Here is a 21,828-nt window from a genome sequence, read left to right on the forward strand (position 1 = left end):
GGCTGCCGAGATCCGCCTAAAGACAAAGACTGAATACATGTAGCGACTGTCTCGAAGAGATACCCTCGAAGAGATCAACGCCCGAGGTTTTGACCTAATGGACGAGATCGATGAAGCTAAGAGGCTCGAGGCCAAGGCCAAGGATCTCTACGAGTCTGAGTGTGTCGAAGGCTCCGAGGGTTCGAAAGGCTCTGAGGGATCTTAGGGCTCCGACGGTTCTGGTGACGAGTTGGGCCCCGATGAAGACCAGGCGTAGATGCCATAGTACTTTTTCAATTTTTTTCTTTTTCCTTATGTATTATTTTTTTTGTTTATTTTGAGGCCGATCTATCCGACTTTTGTAAATATATTTTGGAATATATATATATATATATATATGAAATTTTCCCTTTCTGGCAATATCGTGTCTTTACGTTTAAAGCATCTTCTTGCAACTTTTATTCGTGTACTATTTTTGGTGCCTTAGCATAAAATCAAATATAGTTCTGGGGAATTCATTTTTCGGAAGTTCGAACGAAGCCCGACTTTGATGCAACTTTATTTGCTTGAGGCTTTGGACCCTTGGTGAGACTGTAGGTTCCCAAGATGCTTAAGTGTTTTTAGACGATATTTTTGTCGAGGGTAATCTTTTAGTAGGTTTCAAATTTTTGTAAAGGCCTTACTTTTTGGTTATGGGATTCGGACATCTCCGAGCCATTTTTAGAGTAGTTGTAGCCTTTTCGATAGCCCCGATCGTCCGATTTTTCTTCGGGCGACAGTCCCCGAGTAGGGGTAGCCCGTGGGCTCTAGGATCCGGGAACGAAGAAGAAAAAACACGTAACAGCAAAGCAAAAATTTCTTTCATTTCTTAGTATGCAAGGTATACGATCGAAAGCGCATAAAAACTTGTGTCATGGCTAGAGTGGACTAAGTGAGCACGGTTCATACGACCATTTGGACCTTACAATGAATCCTAACCATCAACGCTTAGCTTTTAGCATACAAAGTTATCTTTTTTCCTCTCTAAAGACCTTAATCCGAGTGTAATGGCCCCTAATATTCGAGGTCAAACTCGTGAGGGCTCAGATACTGCTGATCTGAAGCGAGCGATCATTGACTCCAGTTTGAAATCGGTCTTCGAATCTAAGTTAGCACGTTTTACTATTGCCTCGTTAAAAACCTTGCGAAAAAACCAATTTTGGGACAAAACCGGTTCAAGGGGAAAAAAGTGCAACACGTGCTTCCAGATCTAATAGCCACATCCATCCTCGGCCATTTACCTGCAAACGTTAGTCCGATTTATAACATGATTAAAGAGTAATTGAGTTCGTACCTTAGCAGTAGTACCGCTTTAAGTGTGCCACGTTCCAGTTGTTCGGTAGTTGTACGTCGTTTCCTACTTCGAGTTTGTACGAGCCTTTACTGGTTATTCCGATAAATCAATAAGGTTCTTTCTAGTTCGTTCTAAGATTCCCCCCATTCGGGTTTCTGGTGTTACTTTCCTTAACACCAAGTCCCCGACTTGAAAGTGTCGGAGGCTGGCTCTTCACTTGTAATACCTTTTTATTCGTTGTTTCTGGGTGACCAACCGGACCAAGGAGACCAACCACATTTCATCTAATAGTTCCAGACTCGTGATCATGGTCTCGCTATTTGGCTCTTCTATCGCATATTGGAACCTGAGGCTCAGTTCCCCCACCTCGACTGGTATTAAGGCTTCGGCTCCGTAGACCAATGAAAATGGGGTGGCCCCGGTGCTAGACTTTGAAGTGGTACGATATGCCTACAGGACTTCGGGCAGGATCTCCTTCCATTTCCCTTTCGCATCGGTCAACATTTCAGTTTTTGAAGTATGGTCTTGTTTGTTGAATCTTCCGACGAATTGTTTTCCATTATCGCAAACGACCTCATCCAGTATCCCAAATCGACATATTATGTGGTCACACATGAAGTCAATGACTTCTTTCTCCCGGACCTTTTCAGATGCTTGAGCCTCGACCCATTTGGAAAACTAATCGGTCATGAATAGTGTAAATTGAGCTTTATCGGGTGCCCACGGCAGGGGACCAACGATGTCCACTCCCAACTTCATAAATAGCCACAGGGATAGAACCGAGTAGAGCATTTCTCCCGGTTGATGGATCATCGGGGCGTGTATCTGGTAGTCATCTCATTTCCGTACGAAGTCCTTCGCATCTTTCTCCATTTTGGTCCAGTAATAGTCCGCCCTAATTAGTTTCCTAACCAAAGATTCTACCCCCGAATGGTTCCCGTAAGTGCCTTCGTGAACTTCTCTCAAGGTGTATTCGGTCTCTCCCGGTCCCAAACATCTGGCTAGCGGGTCGTCGAAGGTTCTCCTGAACAACGCCTCTTCGACCAAGCTAAACCTGGTGGCCTTGGTACGCATGGCCCTCGATTCTTTGGGATCCAAGGGCAATTTTCCAGTCTTCAAGTAGTCTATGTACTTGTTCCTCCAGTCACAAGTTAAACTCGTTGAGTTTACTTCGGCGTAACCTTCTTCTATCACCGACTTCATGAGCTGCACTACTGTTCCCGAACTAAATTCATCGACATCGACTGACGACCCCAAGTTAGCCAGAGCATCGACTTCGCTGTTCTAATCTCGGGGTACGTGTTGCAGGGTCCATTCCCTGAATTGATGTAGCGTGACCTGTAATTTGTCTCAGTATTTTTGCATCTGTTCTTCTTTTACTTCGAATGTCCCGTTAACTTGATTTACCACGAGGAGGGAGTCTCACTTAGCTTCGATCACCTCAGCCCCAAGGCTTTTAGCCAATTCTAGACCTGCAATCAAGGCCTCATACTCGACCTCATTTCTAGTTAATTTCACAGTTCTGATAGATTGCCTAATTACATTTCCCGGAGGCGGTTTCAATACGATGCTGATCCCGGACCCCTTCGCGTTCGAAGCACCATCCATGAAAAGGGTCCAGATTTCCGAAGGGGTCCCCGAGGTTAACACTGATTCCCTTTCGACTAACCTTCTTTTTTGATGTCAAAAACCAGAAGCTACGCGTAAATTCTCATTGAATCTCGTTTGTTCTTAACAGCGATGGCTATTCATTTATCTCTTCGGGTAACACCACTAGATCTTTAACAAATTTTTTCTCTTGGTTCACTAACTCCATAAAAGGGCTGGTGGGTGGGGGTAGAGCCTCTAACATCAATGTCGATGAATCAAATATGTCTGTTTATGGAATAGAATGCGAAGAGCAAGAATGGAATCGCGGCCCTTAAGAAAGAGGCTTAAGTCGTCGATGGAAATCCGATAACGCTTTTCTTTTTGCTCCGCGAGCAAGAAAACAGATGCGTTAAGGCGCAACTTTGCGCAGCTGCTACACACTTGCTTCTTGCCTTATCTTTTACTAAGAAACTAATCTAAATAGAAACTCTTCTTTCTCAAAGTCAGACGGGATGGAAAGTCTTTCGTGAGAAGAGATGGTAGGCTTGATACAGATACAACTGCTTGTCACCTACCTTAGAATCAAGCAGTCCAGCTCGACTATACCAGCCTTAATTCACTTTCCATTGTCTTTGTCTACTGTTCATCCTTGACCTTATTTTCAAACTCGTTAACACCGGAACACCCACCATGAAGGTCACTCAAAGTAACCTACTCGAGCTTCGCCCTTTGTGTTGTACCGCCTGGAAAGAGGTTCGCTAGCCTTTTTCTTTCCCTACAAGTTTTCCAAAATTTGAGATTTTATGGCAGTTCGGGGTCGATACTTGATATCGTACTCTCATGACCCAAAATTCCCATCTTTGGAACCATGATGGCGCCTAACATTTCACTTGATAGGCAAGCCAACGTTAGAATATAATTAGTCATTTTAACAAAAGTTTAAATTAATTAATACCAAGAAAACAAATGCGGAAATAATGTGTGAAATAATCCATAATAATCACGATATCTAAATACCATCCCAGAACTGGAGTCACAAGTGCACGAGCTTCTAGAATGATACAAATTAGGGTATGAATAAAATAAAGCTGTCTGAAAGCAAACACACAGCTAAAATAAAGTAGACGGAAACTTCAGAACTGCGGACGCTGTGCAGTTATACCTCAAGTGTCCTTTGGGTAGCTAAAATCCGAGCAAGTCTATGGTACGCCGATGGGACCAACTCCAAAATCTGCACAAGAAGTGCAGAGTGTAGTATAAGTACAACCTACCCCATGTACTGGTAAGTGTCGAACCTAACCTCGCAAATTCGTGTCCGAAATTCTCAAATCTAGTCATAAATAATTCAATATACTCAATAGAAATCGTAAGAATTAATTCCATATAATTTACTAATTTTCCGGATTAAAATCCGAAATTCATCTCAAAACTTATTAGTGGGGCCCGCGTCTCGAATCTCGGAATAACTGACGAAATCCGAACACCCGTTCCGAGATGAGTCCAACCATATAAAAATTACCAAATTCCGATGTCAAATGGACATTCAAATCTTAATTTTTTGTTTTTGGAAAGTTTTACAAAAATTCCAATTTTTTCCATCTAAATCCGAAATAAATAATGAATATAGACATGGATTTATTAAATATAATCACTTTTGGTTATAGAACACTTACCCAATTCAAAGTCATGAAAACCCCTTTGGAATCGCCAAAATTCTAGACTCAAAACTCAAAAATGAGTAAACATGGCAAAAACCCGATTTTATGTATTCTGCCCAGCTTTTTTCGCATCTGAGGACTCGCTTCGGCGAAGAGGAGTCCGCTTTTGCGCAAGGCTGCCCCTTCCCCCTTTCCCGCTTCTGCGACGCATGGGCTGCTTCTGCGGTCGCGCTTCTGCGACAGGCCATCCGCTTCTATGGACTGTCTGCTTCTGCGAGGCATGGCTCGCTTCTGCGGCCCAGACTTCGCATAAGTGAAGGCACCAGAAGCAACAAACTTTCAGATTTTGCTTAAGTCAAATTCTTGTTCGATTTTGATTCGAATCACACTCGGAGTACTTGGAACCCCGTCCGAATATACCAACAACTCCCATAACATAATATGGACTTACTCGGGGTCTCATATCACGTCAAACAACACTGAAACATCTAACCTCACAAACTGATTAGCCAAAGTCTGGACATCTACAGCTAACGGTCTCTCACCAACCGGAATATAAGCAAGGCTGCCCATACTCACAACCTTTCTACTCAAAGCATCGGCCACCACATTGGCCTTTCTGGGGTGATACAAAATGGTGATATCATAATCTTTCAACAACTCCAACCATCTTATCTGCCTCAAGTTAAGATCTTTTTGTTTGAACAGATATTGAAGGCTACGGTGATCAATAAATACCTCACACGAGACACCGTAGAGGGAATGCCTCCAAATCTTCAGTGCGTATGGCTGCCAATTCTAAGTCATGAACATGATAATTCTTCTCGTGAACTTTCAACTTTCGCGACGCATATGCAATCACTCTGCCATCTTGCATCAATACTGCACCAAGTCTAATGCGAGATGCATAATAGTACACCGTATAAGATCCTGAATCTATGGGTAATACCAACATTGACGTCGTAGTCAAAGTAGTCTTGAGCTTCTGAAAGCTCAACTCACACTCGTCTGACCATCTGGATGGGGTACCTTTCTGGGTTAGTCTGGTCAATGGGCTTGCTATAGATGAAAACCCTTCCACGAACCGACGATAATGACCTGCCAAACCTAGGAAACTCCGGATCTCTATAACTGAAGTATGTCTAGGCCAATTCTGAACAGCCTCAATCTTCTTAGGATCCACCTTAATGCCTTCTGGCGATACAACATGCCCCAAAAAGGCAACTTCGTCTAAGCAAAATTCACATTTTGAAAATTTGGCATATAACTGATTATTCTTGAAAGTCTGAAGCATACTCCGAAGATGCTGCTCATGCTCCTCTCGACTTCTGGAGTAAATCAAGATATCATCAATGAATACAACAACAAATGAATCCAAATAGGGTTTGAACAGCCGATTCATCAAATCCATAAATATTGCTGGGGCATTTGTCAACCCAAATAACATCACTAGGAATTCGTAATGCCCATACCGAGTTCGAAAAGCTATCTTAGGGACATCAGATGCCCTAATCTTCAACTGATGGTAACCATACCTCAAGTCGATTTTAGAAAACACCTTGGCACCCTGAAGCTGATCGAATAAGTCATCAATTCTTGGCAGTGGATACTTGTTCTTGATAGTAGCCTTGTTCAACTGCAGATAATCTATACACATTCGCATTGAACCATCTTTCTTCTTTACAAATAATACTGCTGCACCCCAGGGTGAGACACTGGGTCTAATGAATCCCTGATCAAGCAAGTCTTATAACTACTCCTTCAATTCTTTCAACTCTAGCGGGGCTATGCGGTATGGTGGGATAGAAATGGGCTGAGTGCCCGGAGCTAAATCAATACAGAAGTCAATATCTCTGTTGGGTTGCATCCCCGACAAATTTGCATGAAATACTTCTGGAAATTCACGAACAACTGGTACTGAGTCCATAGAAGGAACATCCACATTGGGATCGCGAATATAAGCCAAATAGGCTAGACACCCTTTCTCGACCATACGCCGAGCTTTCATATAAGAAATAACCCTACTGGCAGAATGACCAGGAGTTCCCTTCCACTCTAACCGAGGTAACCCCGACATGGCTAGGGTCACTGTCTTGGCATGACAATCTAATATAGCATGATAAGGTGACAGCCAATCCATACCTAAGATGACTTCAAAATCTACCATATCAAGAAGTAGAAGATCCACACTAGTCTTAAGACTACCAATAGTAACCACACATGAATGATAGACATGAAATACTACAATAGAGTCTCCCACTGGTATAGATACACACAGAGAAGCACTCAGAGAATCACAAGGCACAACCAAATATGAAGCAAAATAGGAGTACATATAGGAATAAGTAAATCCTGGATCAAATAGAATTGAAGCATTTCTATGGCAAACTGGAATAATACATGTGATCACAACATCAGATGACTCGACCTCAGGCCTAGCTAGAAAAGCATAAAATCGGGGATGGCCCCCACCACTCTGAACTGCATCCCTGGGACGACCTCTAACTGGCTGGCCTCCACCTCTAACGGTCTGACCTCCACCTCTAATGGCCTGACCTCCACCTTTAGCTGCCTGACCCCTGCCTCTAGCTGGCTGAGCAGACGGTTAAGTAACCGGTGCCGGTATGATGGCACGAGAATCCTGCCAAGATCTGTTACTCGACAACCTAGGGCAATACCTCTTGATGTGACCAATGTTCCCACACTTATAACACTCATCCCGATATCGTGGCTGTTGAAGCTGAAGCTGACCCGAACGGGATGGATAACCGATGTAGTGACTCTGGAGTGGTGGTGCACTGATAGGAGCTGAATGTGCACTAAATGCTGGCTGTCCAGAGTAAGGCATAATAGGACCATGACTCCCTAAAGCACCGGGAGATGCCTGAAGTGCTAAATGAAACGGTTTGGGAGGATGACCCCTACCAAAATTACCCCTGCCTCCAGACGAGGCACCACTGAAACCACCGAACTGATGAGGCCTCTTATCAGACCTCTGCCCTCTCTCTTGTGTAAGAACCATCTCGATCCTCCTCGCGACATTAGCAGCCGCGTGAAAGGAAATCTCACTTCCGATATCCTTGGCCATCTGAAGCCTGATAGGGTGAGTGAGTCCCTCATTAAACCTCCTCACTCTCTCTCCCTCAGTAGGTAGTAAAAGGAGAGCATGACGGGCTAAATCCATAAAACGGGACTCATACTGAGTAACAATCATACTGCCCTGTTGTAGACGCTCAAATTGCATGCGGTAATCCTCTCTCAATGTAATAGGGAGGAATTTCTCTAGAAATAGCCGTGAAAACTGCTCTTAGGTTAATGCAGGCGATCCAACTGGTCTGGTCAATATATAATCTCTCCACCACCTCTTGGTGGAACCCATCATCTGAAATACAGCAAAATCGACCCTATTGGTCTCAACTATACCCATGTTCCGCAGCACCTCATGGCAGCGATCAAGATAATCTTGTGGGTCCTCAGAAGGTGTACCACTGAAGTGAAATGGAAAAAGCTTAGTAAGCTTATCCAGTCTTAATAAGGCCTCAGAAGAAATGGCGGGCCTATCACCGGCCTGTTCCGCAATAACTGGCTGAACTACCCCAATTGGCGGGACTGCTGGGGCCTGATTCTGGGGAGCCGTCTGCTCCAGAGCGGTAGTAGTGGGAGTTTGTGCTCCTCCCCCAGCCTGTGAGTTGGCTGGTTCCACTGGAAATGTTCCATTATGGGCCACACCCTCCATAAGACTCACCAAACGGACTAGAGCGTCCTGAAGCACTGGAGTAGCTATGAATCCATTCGGGACCTGAACTGGTCCAACTGGTACATTTTGAACTAGAACCTGCCCCTGAAGATCCACCTGAGGTTCTACAATAGGTGCTTCTGCCCGAGCTCTAGACTGAGCTCTACCTCTACCTCGGCCTCGACCTCTACCACTACCTCTGGCCATAGTTACCATCGGGGGCTTTAGTCACTGTCCGTCGGTAGATGTATTACGTGTCCTCGCCATATGCGAGAGAATAAGAATAGAATGGTTCAATCATCGATGATAGAATAAAATCACACGACAGGATAAGACAGAAGTGATATTGCTCCTAAACTTTATAGCCTCTGAAAGTAAGTACATGCGTCTCTGTACCGATCCTTCAGACTCTACTGAGTTTGCTCGTGACTCATGAGACCTATGTAACCTAGTGCTCTGATACCAACTATCACGACCCAAAATTTCCACCTCGAAATCGTGATGGCGCCTAATATTTTACTTGCTAGGCAAGCCAACGTTAGAATATAATTAGCCATTTTAATAAAATTTTAAATTAATTAATACCAAGGAAACAAATGCGGAAATAATGTCTGAAATAATCCATAATAATCACGATATCTATATACCATCCCAGAACTGGAGTCACAAGTGCACGATCTTCTAGAATGATATAAATTAGGGTCTGAATAAAATAAATCTGTCTGAGAAACACAGAGCTAAAATAAAGTAGACGGGGACTTTAGAACTACGGACGTTGTGCAGTTATACCTCAAGTCTCCTCTGGGTAGCTGAATTCCGAGCAAGTTTATGGTAGGACATTGGGACCAGCTCTGAAATCTGCACAAGAAGTGCAGAGTGTAGTATACGTACAACCGACCCCATGTACTGGTAAGTGCCGAGCCTAACCCCGACGAAGTAGTGACCAGGCTAAGGCAAGTCACTTATATTAATCTGTACGTAATAATAATAATAATAATAACAACAACAATAATAGAAATAAAACATGTATCTTTTTTTTCAACAATTAAAGCCAACTCGGCAGTCATAACCAATTATTATTTCAATTAGTTTCCGTTGCGTCGTGCAACTCGATCCCACAATATATTCACATTTAATTTTATTGCGGCGTGCAACCCGATCCTCCAATATATTCATTTCAATCAATTCTGTTGCGGCGTGCAACCCGCTCCAACAATATTAATTCTTGAATTCCTGTAATAATTGTCACATGCTTATTTGATTTATGTGTCTTAATTGCTACTTGACATTTAGCATATTAAATATTATACTGTCTATTTTCTCCCTGATTTCCATTATTAATAGTTACTTATCATTGTTTGTTTCATAAATGAATTATAATTATTGTATGCCTTGATGCTTAATAGTTTCTCATTGAACGTGGTATTTATTGGAGTATTTTTATTACATTTAAGAGTTGTTAAAATATATGGGGGAATCGGGTTGCACACCGCAACAGAAATAAAAATAAATATATTGGGAGATCGGGTTGCACGCCGCAACAGAGTTATTTAAAGTTTATATTGGGGGATCGGGTTGCACGCTGCAACAAATTTATTTAAAGTTTATATTGTTGGAGCGGGTTGCACGTTGCAACGAAAATTTATTGAGGAATTATATTGTTGGGGAGGGTTGCACGCCGCAATAGAATTGATTGAAATGAATATATTGGAGGATCGGGTTGCACGCCTCAACAAAATTGAATGTGAATATATTGTGGGATCGGGTTGCACGCCGCAACGGAAACTGATTGAAATAATAATTGGTTATGACTGCCGAGTTGGGTTCAATTATTGAAAAAAAGGTACGTGTTTTATTTCTATTATTGTTGTTATTATTATTATTGCGTACAGATTAATATAAGTGACATGCCTTAGCCTCTTCACTACTTCATCGAGATTAGGCTCGGCACTTACCAGTACATGGGGTCGGTTGTACTGATACTACACTCTGCACATCTTGTGCAGATTTCGGAGTTGATCCTAGTGGCGTACCATAGACTTGCTCGGAATTTAGCAACCCAGAGGAGACTTGAGGTATAACTGCACAACGTCCGCAATTCTGAAGTCTCCGTCTACTTTATTTTAGCTATGTGTTTGCTTTCAGACAACTTTATTTTATTCAGACCCTAATTTATATCATTCTAAAAGCTCGTGCACTTAGAGCTGGGCATATATCGGGTAAAACCGATAACCCGAACTGTTAATTATTTATTGGGTTATTGATATTGGGTTATTGGGTTAACGGTTCGGTAACAATTTAGAATTGCTTTCACTATTGGGTTATCGGTTCGGGCCTCGGTTTGCTAATTTTGTTAATGAGTTAACCGATAACCCAATAAAAATTAATGAAATTACTACATTACCCTTAAGTATATACATATGCTAGGGATTCACTTCATTCTTTCCTATTCTTTCTCACCCGCATTCTTCAATCTTCAGTTGCTACATCTTCATTCTTCATAGACCTTACTAGTTACTCCTAGTGTAAGTCTTTAGTCTTATACATTAGGCTTTTAATTTCTATGACAAATTTCATCTTCATATAGGGATTTTTGATTGTTAAAGATTCTTTATTTCTTTATTTTCGTTTCTTTATTTTGAGAGCTCATGTTGTGCAGCTTATACCTACTGCCAGTTTCTTTTTTCAGGTTAGGCATTTGACAAATAATATCCAATTTATCTTGGACAGTTTATCTTCGACTGTTTGGAGGTAATAATATTGGACTAATTATTTATTATGTCAGATAAATCTTTTTATTTGTGGAATTTTTAAGTGGATGTTCAAGTTCTTGCTTAAATTCATTCACTTTAATGTTTTTGTGTGTCTATTGAATGTATTAGGCAAGCAGTGAGATATATTAGACAGTCTCCTAGTAGGTGGAAAAAGTTTCAGGAATGTTGTGAAGAAGAAAATCTTGTTAAGAAATCTTTGTGTTTGGATATTCCTACAAGGTGGAATTCCACATACTTGATGTTGAACAGGGCTATTGAATATGAGAGTACACTTTTAGATTATGCTGATCATGATATTGGCCTGTCACATCATCTTGAGTTTGTTGATATTATAGATGGAAGTCCCGCAGGTATGCTTTTGAGTATTGATTGGGAGGATGTAAAGAAATTGACAAAATTTCTTGAAATATTTTATAAGCTTACTTTAAAGATATTTGGGTCACTTTATGTCATATCAAATCATCATTTTTCTTGAAATTTGTGAAATTGCCATTTATTGATATCAAATGAAGATGTTCTTTTGGGTTCAATGGCAAAAAGGATGAAGGAGAAATTTGATAAGTATTGGGGTGATCCAGAAAAAATGAATAAGATGATTTTCATTTCATGTGTTTTGGATTCTCGGTACAAATTTGATTATGTTAATTTTGCACTTGCCAAGATGTTTGAAGAAAGGGGCCAATTATAGCAAAAGAAGTGCAAACATACGTTACTTCATTGTTTGATAAGTATGTAAAGTCTCATTCAAAAGATAAAGGTAGTCGAACTTCTTCAGGCTTATTTAACTCTTCATTGGACACAATATGAACTTCAAGTTCATCGCTTTTGGCGAGTATTATTACTGTCCAAACTGAAGGGGCTTTTGGATCTTTCTTTGAAGAATTAAAAAGACATAAAGCTGGGATTGGAGGTGTAGATTTTAAATCAGAATTGAAAAAGTATCTTACAGATGAAGTAGAAAATGAAATAGCAGACTCTAATATATTGCTTTGGTGGAAAGTAAACTCACCTAGATTTCCCATTCTTGCTGAGATGGCTCGAGATGTTTTAGCTATTCCTATTTCAAGTGTGGCATCCGAATGTGCATTTTGCACCGGAGGGCGTATTCTTGATTCGTTTAGGAGTTCATTGACTCCTAAATTGGTGGAAGTTCTAATGTGCCTTCAAGATTGGCTTCAGAGTGAGCCACTTCCAGTAAGTGTTGAGGAAGATTTAGATGTTCTCGAACAACTAGAACAAGGTGATAATATTTTAATTTGTTTGGTTGTATATTATTTTTATAAATAGTTTATTTAATATTTTTGTTGTTTGACTTGTTAATATATATTATTCTCTTTAGATTTTGCCAAACTTGAAAAAGAACCTTGCGATGATAATGTGTAGAATCTTTGATAGTTATGAGTTGAAACTTTGATAAGTTCATTATTCAACTTCTATAGTATGCAACTATGCATTGCTAAGAATTTATTTGACTTAATATTTTTTCTTTTTATGTTTAATAGGTGTAATCATGCCTCGACTTCGTGGTCACAAAACTACCTCACATGTTTGGGGTTACTATGAAAGGATTGAAGAAGGTGATGATGGATGGTGAAAAGTAAGATGTAGTCATTGTCAACTTGTTTTTCATTACAATGCACAACAAAGTGGTACTAAGTCCTTAATGAGGCATGTTGGGCGTTGTTTGGAGCGCAATTTGGTGAAACCTATAAGGATTAAGTAGTTGTTATCTTATTAACTTGAATTTGAACTGTTAGTACTATATGTTTGGACTTGTTAATTTTAAGATGAAATTACTACTACTCTGTATTATTATTAAAATGTATTTGGAAAATTGTTTTTGAATAATTAGTACTATTCCAGTTGTGGCCACCGGACAAAACGCAGAAATGGGTAGTATACTATATGCAAATTCTTCTCTTTTTTTTGCTTAACTCCAGTGAATTGTCTTATCTTTTTTGCTTAACTCTAGATTGAGTTATCTTATCGGGTAAACCGATAACCAAAATGATAATGATCGATAACCAATTAACCGATACCCGATAACCGATATCTTATTGGTTCGGTTATCAGTTTATCAAATTTATAAACCGATAACCGATATGCTAAACCGATAATATTTATAACCAAATCGAACCGACCGATGCTCACCCCTACGTGTACTTGTGACTCCAGTTCTGGGATGGTATTTAGATATCGCGATTATTATGGATTATTTCAGACATTATTTTCGCATTTGTTTACTTGGTATTAAGTAATTTAAAATTTTGTTAAAATGGCTAATTATATTCTAACGTTGGATTTCCTAGCAAGTGAAATGTTAGGCGCCATCACGGTTCTGAAGGTGAGAATGTCGGATCGTGACATGTACCCACTGATTTCGACATCCCATTTGGCTAACCGAACCGAGAGCTCGGGTTTGTGCATGATGTTCCTCAGTGGGTAAGAGGTTTCGACACATATGGGGTGGCATTGAAATTACGCCTTTAGCTCTATGGAGGCACTTAACAAAGCGAGCACCAATTTTTTCAGGTGAGGATACCTTGTTTCGTCCTCGCTTAGAGTTCTACTAACATAGTAAATAGGAAATTTCGTACCTTCCTCTTCCCAGACTAAAAGACTCCACTTACTGCTACCTCGGAAGCTGCCAAGTAAAGGTACATCTGTTCGTCCGCCTTCAAAGTATGCAGTAGGGGTGAACTCGATAGGTACCATTTGAGTTCTTTCAAAGCTTGCTGGAATTCTGGGGTCCAGGAAAAGTTATTCTTCTTCTTTAACAATGAGAAGAATCGATGGCTTTTGTCCAAGGACCTCGATATGAACTGACCTAGGGCGACTATACGCCCGGTCAGCCTTTGAACGGCCTTGACGTTGTCCACCATGTTGATGTCCTCTATGACTTTGATTTTGTCCGGGTTGATCTCGATCCCTCGATTGGATACCATGAACTCGAGGAATTTTCCCGATCCGACCCAGAATGCGCAATTCTCTGGGTTCAGCTTCATATTGTATTTCTTTAGTATGTCGAGGTCTCCTACAAATACTCCAAATGGTCCTCTACTCGTCGAGACTAGACTAACATGTTGTCAATATAAACTTCCATTGATTTCCCTATCTGTTGTTCGAACATCCGGTTTACTAGGCATTGATAGGTGGCACCGATGTTCTTTAATCCGAACGACATTACATTATAATAGTAGGTGCCAAATTTAGTGATAAAAGAGGTTTTTTATTGATCACCTGGATCCATCCGAATTTGGTTGTACCCTGAATAGGCATCGAGAAAACTGAGTATCTCATGCCCGGCTGTCACATCGATCATCAGGAGCTATGAACGATCTCAGAACCTCGTAATCATCCTCCTCGTCTATTCTTCGTTCCTCTGGTTCAACCGAGACCGGCATCATTGATTGCTATTTAATATCTTTCTTTCTTGTCGGCTCCGTGTTCCTTGATGTCGAAACTGTCACGCCCTGAACTTGGGAGCAAGACCGGCACTCGGTGCCTCACCTAACCTAGCGTACCAAATTGCGACTAAGGAACTCTAAACATATAATGTCATAATTTGGCCATGGGGGCACCTTGCAAGATAATTTGTGAAGCAAAATATAAAATTGAATGGAAACTAGCGCTGACTAAACATTAATATAAAGATGGGCCGACAAGGCCATCATAACTACTACAAAATAGCCCAACACACCCCAATCTCTTCATACACAAAACGACCACCGTAGTAGTGTCAACAACCAGAAAATATTACGACGAACGACTAGCCCAACATCCTGCATTTATGTGGTGTTTCTCCACACCCTTCCTCATCCAAAACTCCACAAAACAATAGTAACTCACAGAGCCCAACAACAACACCAAACAGTCCACAAAACAATCCACAAAACAGTTTGCTACAAGTGAATAACTCGAACTCACGGCTTCCGATCACCGTCCCGTGAGTTCTTACAAATATAGAACAACTTACTATGCATCTACAGCAGTAAATGATGGATGAAAGAGAGCAGTAAACTTACCTTATTTGTTGTATAACTCAGCTTCTATCTTGGTTCTTCAAACTCTAGGCTTTACCTCCAATTAGAACTTGAAAGGGAGAGAAAATCAATTGGAGTTTGTGGAAAATATTTGGGAGGATTTTTGCAGAGATTAAGTCTAGTTATTTTGCCCTATTATTATCCTAATAAATGAAGGGGATAAGACTTTAAAAAGGCCTCTTTGAACGACCCGAACTGGCCTAGTTTTGGATGACCCGAACTGGCCCAGTTTTGGATTCTCATTTAAGCAAGTAGGTGACATTATGCACAGTCTCGCAAAAATGCCCATATCTCTCTACTCCAATATCGTATTGACAAATGGTTTAATGCGTAGGAAAATAAACTCATAGATATTTAATTTTATGTGTGGAACACCCTATAACTCTAAGTATATTGGGATACAATCACAGTTATATTTGACCCAAAGTTTCAGTAAAACTTATGAACGTAACTTGTGATGACTTTCATCGACTTTTGTTCCACCACTCGCTTGACTTTAAAACATAACACACGACTATCATACAAATAACATAAATCATAAAATAACCTCATTATCATGTTAAACACCCTGGTCTTACCCAAAAATACATGCTATAACATTCCCAATTTGTCGGCTTTCGACGAAACATTATTTTTTTCAATTCCTTTAGCTTCTGAACCCTCCAACCCTCTTTGTACTTATTGTTCATGATGTTCAATATTTGTAACTTCGAGGTAACATGATTAACTTGCTTTATATATTTTCAAAGATGATCTCATTTTTGGGTCCTACATTAGTTTGCTCACGACTCAATTTTACGTACGAAAATGTAGGGTGTAACATCATTCCCCCCTTGGGAACATTCGTCCTCGAATGTTTACTTTTAGAGACTTTGGAAAAAGTTTGTCTGAGTTTCCTCCATACACTAGACTATAACCAACCTGCATGCAGTCAGAAAATACACTATGCATGCCACACATGGCCAATGTCTATAAATAACAGCACTTTGCCTCAAACAGTCGTAAATCATAAATACTGAAAGTCAGGAAATAAGAGCTTACCTAATGACCTACTAGCCTGAAAAGAGTTATGTTGTAGTATCCCATATCGAGCCATATCTTTAGTTTGAAATAGGTGGGGGTATTTATAATTCATTTCTTCCTCCACTTCCCATGTCATCTCTTCCATATTCTTGCTTCTCCATAAAACGTTCACGGAGGCTACCTCTTTATTTGGTAGCTTGCGGATTTGTCGGTCTAGGATGGCAACTGGAATTTCCTAGTATGACAAGTCCTCCGTAATTTGTACATCATCTGTGGGCACCGCTCTAGTAGGATCGCCAATGCACTTCCGTAGTATAGATACGTGAAAAACCGGATGGACTGACTCCAATTCTGAGGGCAATTCTAACTCATAAGCTACTTGGCCTACTCTTAGAATGATCCTATAAGGCCCAATATACCGTGGGCTAAGCTTGCCTTTCTTGCCAAACCTCATCACGCCCTTCATGGGGGATACCTTTAAGAATACCCAGTCATTGAACTTGAACTTTAAGTCTCATCGCCGCACGTCAGAATATGACTTCTGGCGACTCTGAGCTGTCAACAGTCGCTCCCGGATAAGCTTTACTTTCTCTACGGCCTGCTGAACTAGGTCTGGCCAATGTAACCGAGATTCTCCAACATCAAACCACCCTATAGGAGATCTGCACTTACGCCCATACAAAGCCTCGTATGGAGCCATCTGGATACTGGAGTGGTAACTGTTATTATATGCAAACTCGACAAGATATAGATGTTTATCCCAACTTCTTTTAAAATCCAACACACATGCTCGTAACATATCCTCGAGCATTTGAATTGTACGCTCGGCTTGTCCATCAGTCTGTGGATGAAAAGTTGTGTTGAGATTCACCTGAGTCCCTAGACCTCTCTGAAATGACCTCCAAAAAAGTGTTGTAAACTGGGCCTCATGATCAGATATAATAGATAATGGTACTCCGTGTAGCCGCACTATCTCCTTAATATATAACTTTGCATAATCTCTACTGTATATGTAGATTTGACCGATAGGAAATGAGCTGATTTTGTGAGCCTATCGACTATCACACATATAGAATCGAACTTACAATGAGAACGAGGTAAACTCGTGACAAAGTCCATGTTTATCGCCTCCCATTTCCACGTTGGGATCTCTATAGTCTGCATTATCCCTCCGGGCTTCTGATGCTCTGCCTTCACCTGTTGGAAACTAGGACACTGGGCGACAAACTCAGCAATGTTTTTCTTCATATCTTTCCACCAGTATACGTCCTTAATGTCATGATACATCTTTGTCGACCCAGGATGAATGGAGTACCACGAATAATGTGCCTCTTACATAATCCTGTCTCGTAGCCCTGCTACATCTGGAACACACAGACGACCCTTGTATCTGAGAACCCCATCTCTCTTGAGCTCTAACAATGGATTCTTCTGCTGTGAAACTCGCTCCCTCAACTCGGCCAACTTTGGGTCCTCGTACTGCCTTTCCTTGACTTTAGCTATGAGAGATTATTTTGCACTGTTTTGGAGTACAACTCCACCATAGTCGGAATCTACTAACCGAACCCCCAAACAAGCCAATTGATGAATCTCTCTAGTTAATTGTCTTTTCTCGATCTTTACATGTGCTAAGCTACCCATAGATCGGCGACTTAAGGCGTCTGCTACAACATTAGCTTTCCCTGGATGGTAGAGAATGTTAACATTGTAATCTTTCAATAACTCAAGCCATCGCCTCTGTCGCAAATTCAACTCTTTTTGCTTGAATATATATTGCAAACTTTTATGATTTGTAAATACATCAACATGAACATCATATAAATAATGTTGCCATATCTTAAGTGCATGAACAACCGTAACTAACTTGAGGTCGTGGGTTGGATAATTCTTCTCGTGCTTCTTTAACTGCCTTGAAGCATACGCAATTACCTTCCCATGTTGCATCAGGACACATCCTAACCCGACACATGAGGCATCACAATACACGGCATAACCCTCTGGACCCTCTGGAAGTGTTAGAACTGGCGCTGAGGTCAACCCGTTCTTAAGTTCTTGGAAACTCCACTCGCAAGCCTCTGTCCACTGAAACTTAGTTGATTTCTGCATCAACTTTATCAATGGTGCAGAAAGGGAAGAAAAACCCTCTAGAACCTCCGGTAGTATCCTGCTAAGCCTAAAAAGCTGCGAACCTCTGTCGGAGTGGTAGGTCTAGGCCAAGATTTCACGGCCTCAATCTTCTGAGTGTCTACCTTTATACCTTCATCGGATACAATATGCCCCAAGAATGCTACAGACTTCAACCAGAACTCACATTTAGAAAACTTAGCATACAACTTATGATCACAGAGGGTTTGGAGTACCTCTCAAAAGTGCTCAAATGCTCGTCCTCTGAACTTGAATAGACCAGAATATCATCAATAAATACTATCACGAACAGATCTAAAAATGGTCGGAATAGGCTATTCATCAAGTACATAAATACGGCGGGTGCATTCGTCAACCCGAAGGACATGACAAGGAACTTGAAGTGGCCATATCAGGTCCTGAAGGCTGTCTTCGGAATATCTTTCTCCCAAACTCTGACCTGGTGGTATCCCGATCTCAAATCTATCTTTGAAAAGAATCTAGCCCCCTGCAACTGATCAAACAAGTCATCGATCCTTGGAAGTGGATACTTATTCTTAATAGTTACCTTGTTCAGCTGCCTATAATTGATACACATCCTCAATGAGCCGTCTTTCTTCCGCACAAAGAGTATCGGTGCACCCCAAGGTGAGGTATTGGGCCTGATGAAACCTTTCTCCAACAAATCTTTTAACTGCTCCTTCAACTCCTTTAATTCGGCATGTGCCATTCTATACGGAGAGATGGATATTGGTTGAGTTTCTGGAAGCAAATCGATGCTAAAATCAATCTCTCGCTCTGGAGGAATACTTGGAAGCTCATCTGGAAACACATCTGCATACTCTTTGACTACATGAATAGACTGAAGTGTAGGTATCTCAACATCTGCATCTCTAACTCGCACAATATGATAAATGTACCCTTTTGCAATCATTTTCCTAGCCTTCAGATAGGAAATAAACCTACCTCTGGGTGTCGCTGTATTACCTACCCATTTAAGGACTGCCTCACCCGGAAAATGAAATATGGATGCCTTTGCTAGGCAATCAATTGTGGCATAGCAAGCTGCCAACCAGTCCATGCCCATGATAGCATCAAAATCCGTCATCTCTAGCTCAACTAGGTTGGCTGAGGTCTGACGACTATAAACTGTCACCGTACAACCTCAGTAAACCCGTCTAGCAATAATCGATTCCCCGACCAGTGTAGATACCGCAAAAGGATTACTTAGTATTTCAAGAACTATACCAAACTTCCCCGCGCCAAATAGGGTAATATATGATAATGTAGACCTTAAGTCTATCAAGGCATAAGCATCATGAGAGCAAATGGTCAATATAACTGTCACAACGTCTGGTGAAGACTCCTGGTCCTGTCGACCCGCTAAAGCATAGATATGGTTCTGATTAACACATGAACTGGAACCTCTACCTCTGCCTCGACCTCTGTCAGCCGAAGACTGAGACTTGCGCCCTGAAGGATGCACGAACATAGATGATCTTGTTGCTGAACTTGCTGGTTGTGCCATACCCCCAGAATCTCTATTTGGACAATCTCGCATCATATGCCCCAGATGCCCACATGTATAACAAGCATCAGAACCTACTCAGTATTGGCCTAAGTGTCCTCTACCACAGATGTCACACCGCAGCGGAAATGACCATGTCTGCCTTGAACCTCGCTGTCGCTGCAAAACTGACGCTCGTGAGCTCTCACCTGGTCCTTATGGAGTATAACGGTCATACCTGTAACCTTACAACTGAGATGGCGGAGTCCTAGGTGGCCGTCCGTAGTACTGGGGCCTGTAACTACCCTGAGACTGTTCCTGTGTCCTGGGAAATCTCATCCTCTTACGTTGCCCTTGCTCAGTCCTCTCTGTACCCTGCTGTCGATGCCTACCCTTTTCAATATTCTGAGCAAATGCCTAAATCCGGGAGATATCTATATTATCATGCAATGCAGCTGTGGCACATGCCTCGGTCAACTCGGGGGCTAACCCTGCTATAAACCTGTGGATCCTGTCATGCATAATAGTAACTATGGATGGTTCATATTTGGCTAATGAGTGAAAATGGAGACTATACTCTCGAACACTCATATTGCCCTGCTTGAGGGCTAGAAACTGATTGACCCGAGCCTGTCGGATCTCCCGTGGTAAGTATTGGTCAAGGAAGGCATCTGAAAAATTCTCCTAACTAGCTGGAGGTGCATCACGTGCCCTAGACCTCTCTCATCCCTCGTACCAAAGGATGGCTATATCTCGGAGTCGAAAAGTTGCTAGCTCAACTACCTCTTTCTCTGTGGCATGCATAACCCGAAAGATCCTGTGAAGTTGATCTATGAAATCGTCCTCCCTCTTATTTGTCCCCATGAATTATGGGGGACTCAAAGCAATAAACTCTCGGACCCTTGAACTCCCAGACCCCTCAGAAGATCCTGCACTAGCTGATGCCCTAGCTTATTGCTGGGTAGCTACCAATTGTATCAACAAATGCACCGCACTCCTCAAATCCTGATCTGGTAGAAGTGGTGGAAGTGGAGGGGGAACTGGATATGCGGTATCCCTAGGAATCTCCTCAGGTGGTGGAGGAGCCGGTAATGGCTAAGTAGGGGTTTCACCTTGGGACTCAGACTAGGACCCATCTACTGTGGTACCCTGCTGGTCCCCTCACCTGTTGTTGTATCTCCCCTCTGGCTAGCAGTAGTCTTCCTAGTCACCCTCATCTGTGTATGCAAACACCAACACATAAGTTTAACTCAAATTTCCTATAACTCAGTTCTACAACACGATTTAGATTTGAAAGAAGGGTAACCAACTCCTAAATGCCCTATAGTTCCCTGCTTATATAATGTGGTGCACAACACATCTATAAACAAGACCCTACTAGACACAACTTGTAGACTCCCTAGGACAGAACTACTCTGATACCAAGTTTGTCACGCCCCGAACCTGGGAGCGAGACCGGCACCCGGTGCCTCACCTAACCTAGCGTACCAAATTGCGACTAAGGAACTCTAAACATATAATGTCATAATTTGGCCATGGGGCCACCTTGCACGATAATTTGTAAAGCAAAATATAAAACTGAATGGAAACTAGTGCTAACTAAATATTAATATAAAGTTGGGCCGACAAGTTCGTCATAACTACTACAAAACAGCCCAACACACCCCAATCTCTTCATACACAAAATGACCACCGTAGTAGTGTCAACAACCAGAAAATGTTACGACGAACGACCAGCCCAACATCCTGCATTTATGTGGTGTTTCTCCACACCCTTCCTCCTCCAAAACTCCAAAAAACAATAGTAACTCACGCAGCCCAACATCAACACCAAACAATCCACAAAACAATCCACAAAACAGTTCGCTATAAGTGAATAACTCAAACTCACGGCTTTCAATCACCGTCCCGTGAGTTCTTACAAATATAGAACAACTTACTATGCATCTATAACAGTAAATAATGGATGAAAGAGAATAGTAAACTTACCTTGTTTTTTGGATAACTTAGCTCCTATCTTGGTTCTTCAAACTCTAGGTTTTACCTCTAATTAGAACTTGA

At 41.5% G+C, this 21,828-nt stretch overlaps 2 protein-coding genes across 2 annotated transcripts; one reads left to right on the plus strand and one right to left on the minus strand.

The window, feature by feature from the left end:
* Window positions 1-10,103: 10,103 nt before the first annotated feature.
* LOC138903145 (zinc finger BED domain-containing protein RICESLEEPER 2-like) lies at window positions 10,104-12,664 on the plus strand. Its single transcript, XM_070191066.1, has 6 exons — window positions 10,104-10,139; window positions 10,986-11,047; window positions 11,179-11,420; window positions 11,583-11,733; window positions 11,886-12,310; window positions 12,573-12,664. The coding sequence occupies exons 1-6, from the start codon at window positions 10,104-10,106 to the stop codon at window positions 12,662-12,664; spliced, it is 1,008 nt and encodes a 335-aa protein (XP_070047167.1).
* Window positions 12,665-19,425: 6,761 nt separating this feature from the next.
* LOC138903146 (uncharacterized) lies at window positions 19,426-19,821 on the minus strand. Its single transcript, XM_070191067.1, has one exon. It carries the CDS (start codon window positions 19,819-19,821, stop codon window positions 19,426-19,428), a length of 396 nt encoding a protein of 131 aa, XP_070047168.1.
* Between the last annotated feature and the right edge of the window lie 2,007 nt (window positions 19,822-21,828).

The sequence above is a fragment of the Nicotiana tomentosiformis genome, chromosome 12 (genome assembly GCF_000390325.3).
Source record: "Nicotiana tomentosiformis chromosome 12, ASM39032v3, whole genome shotgun sequence".
NCBI lineage: Eukaryota > Viridiplantae > Streptophyta > Magnoliopsida > Solanales > Solanaceae > Nicotiana > Nicotiana tomentosiformis.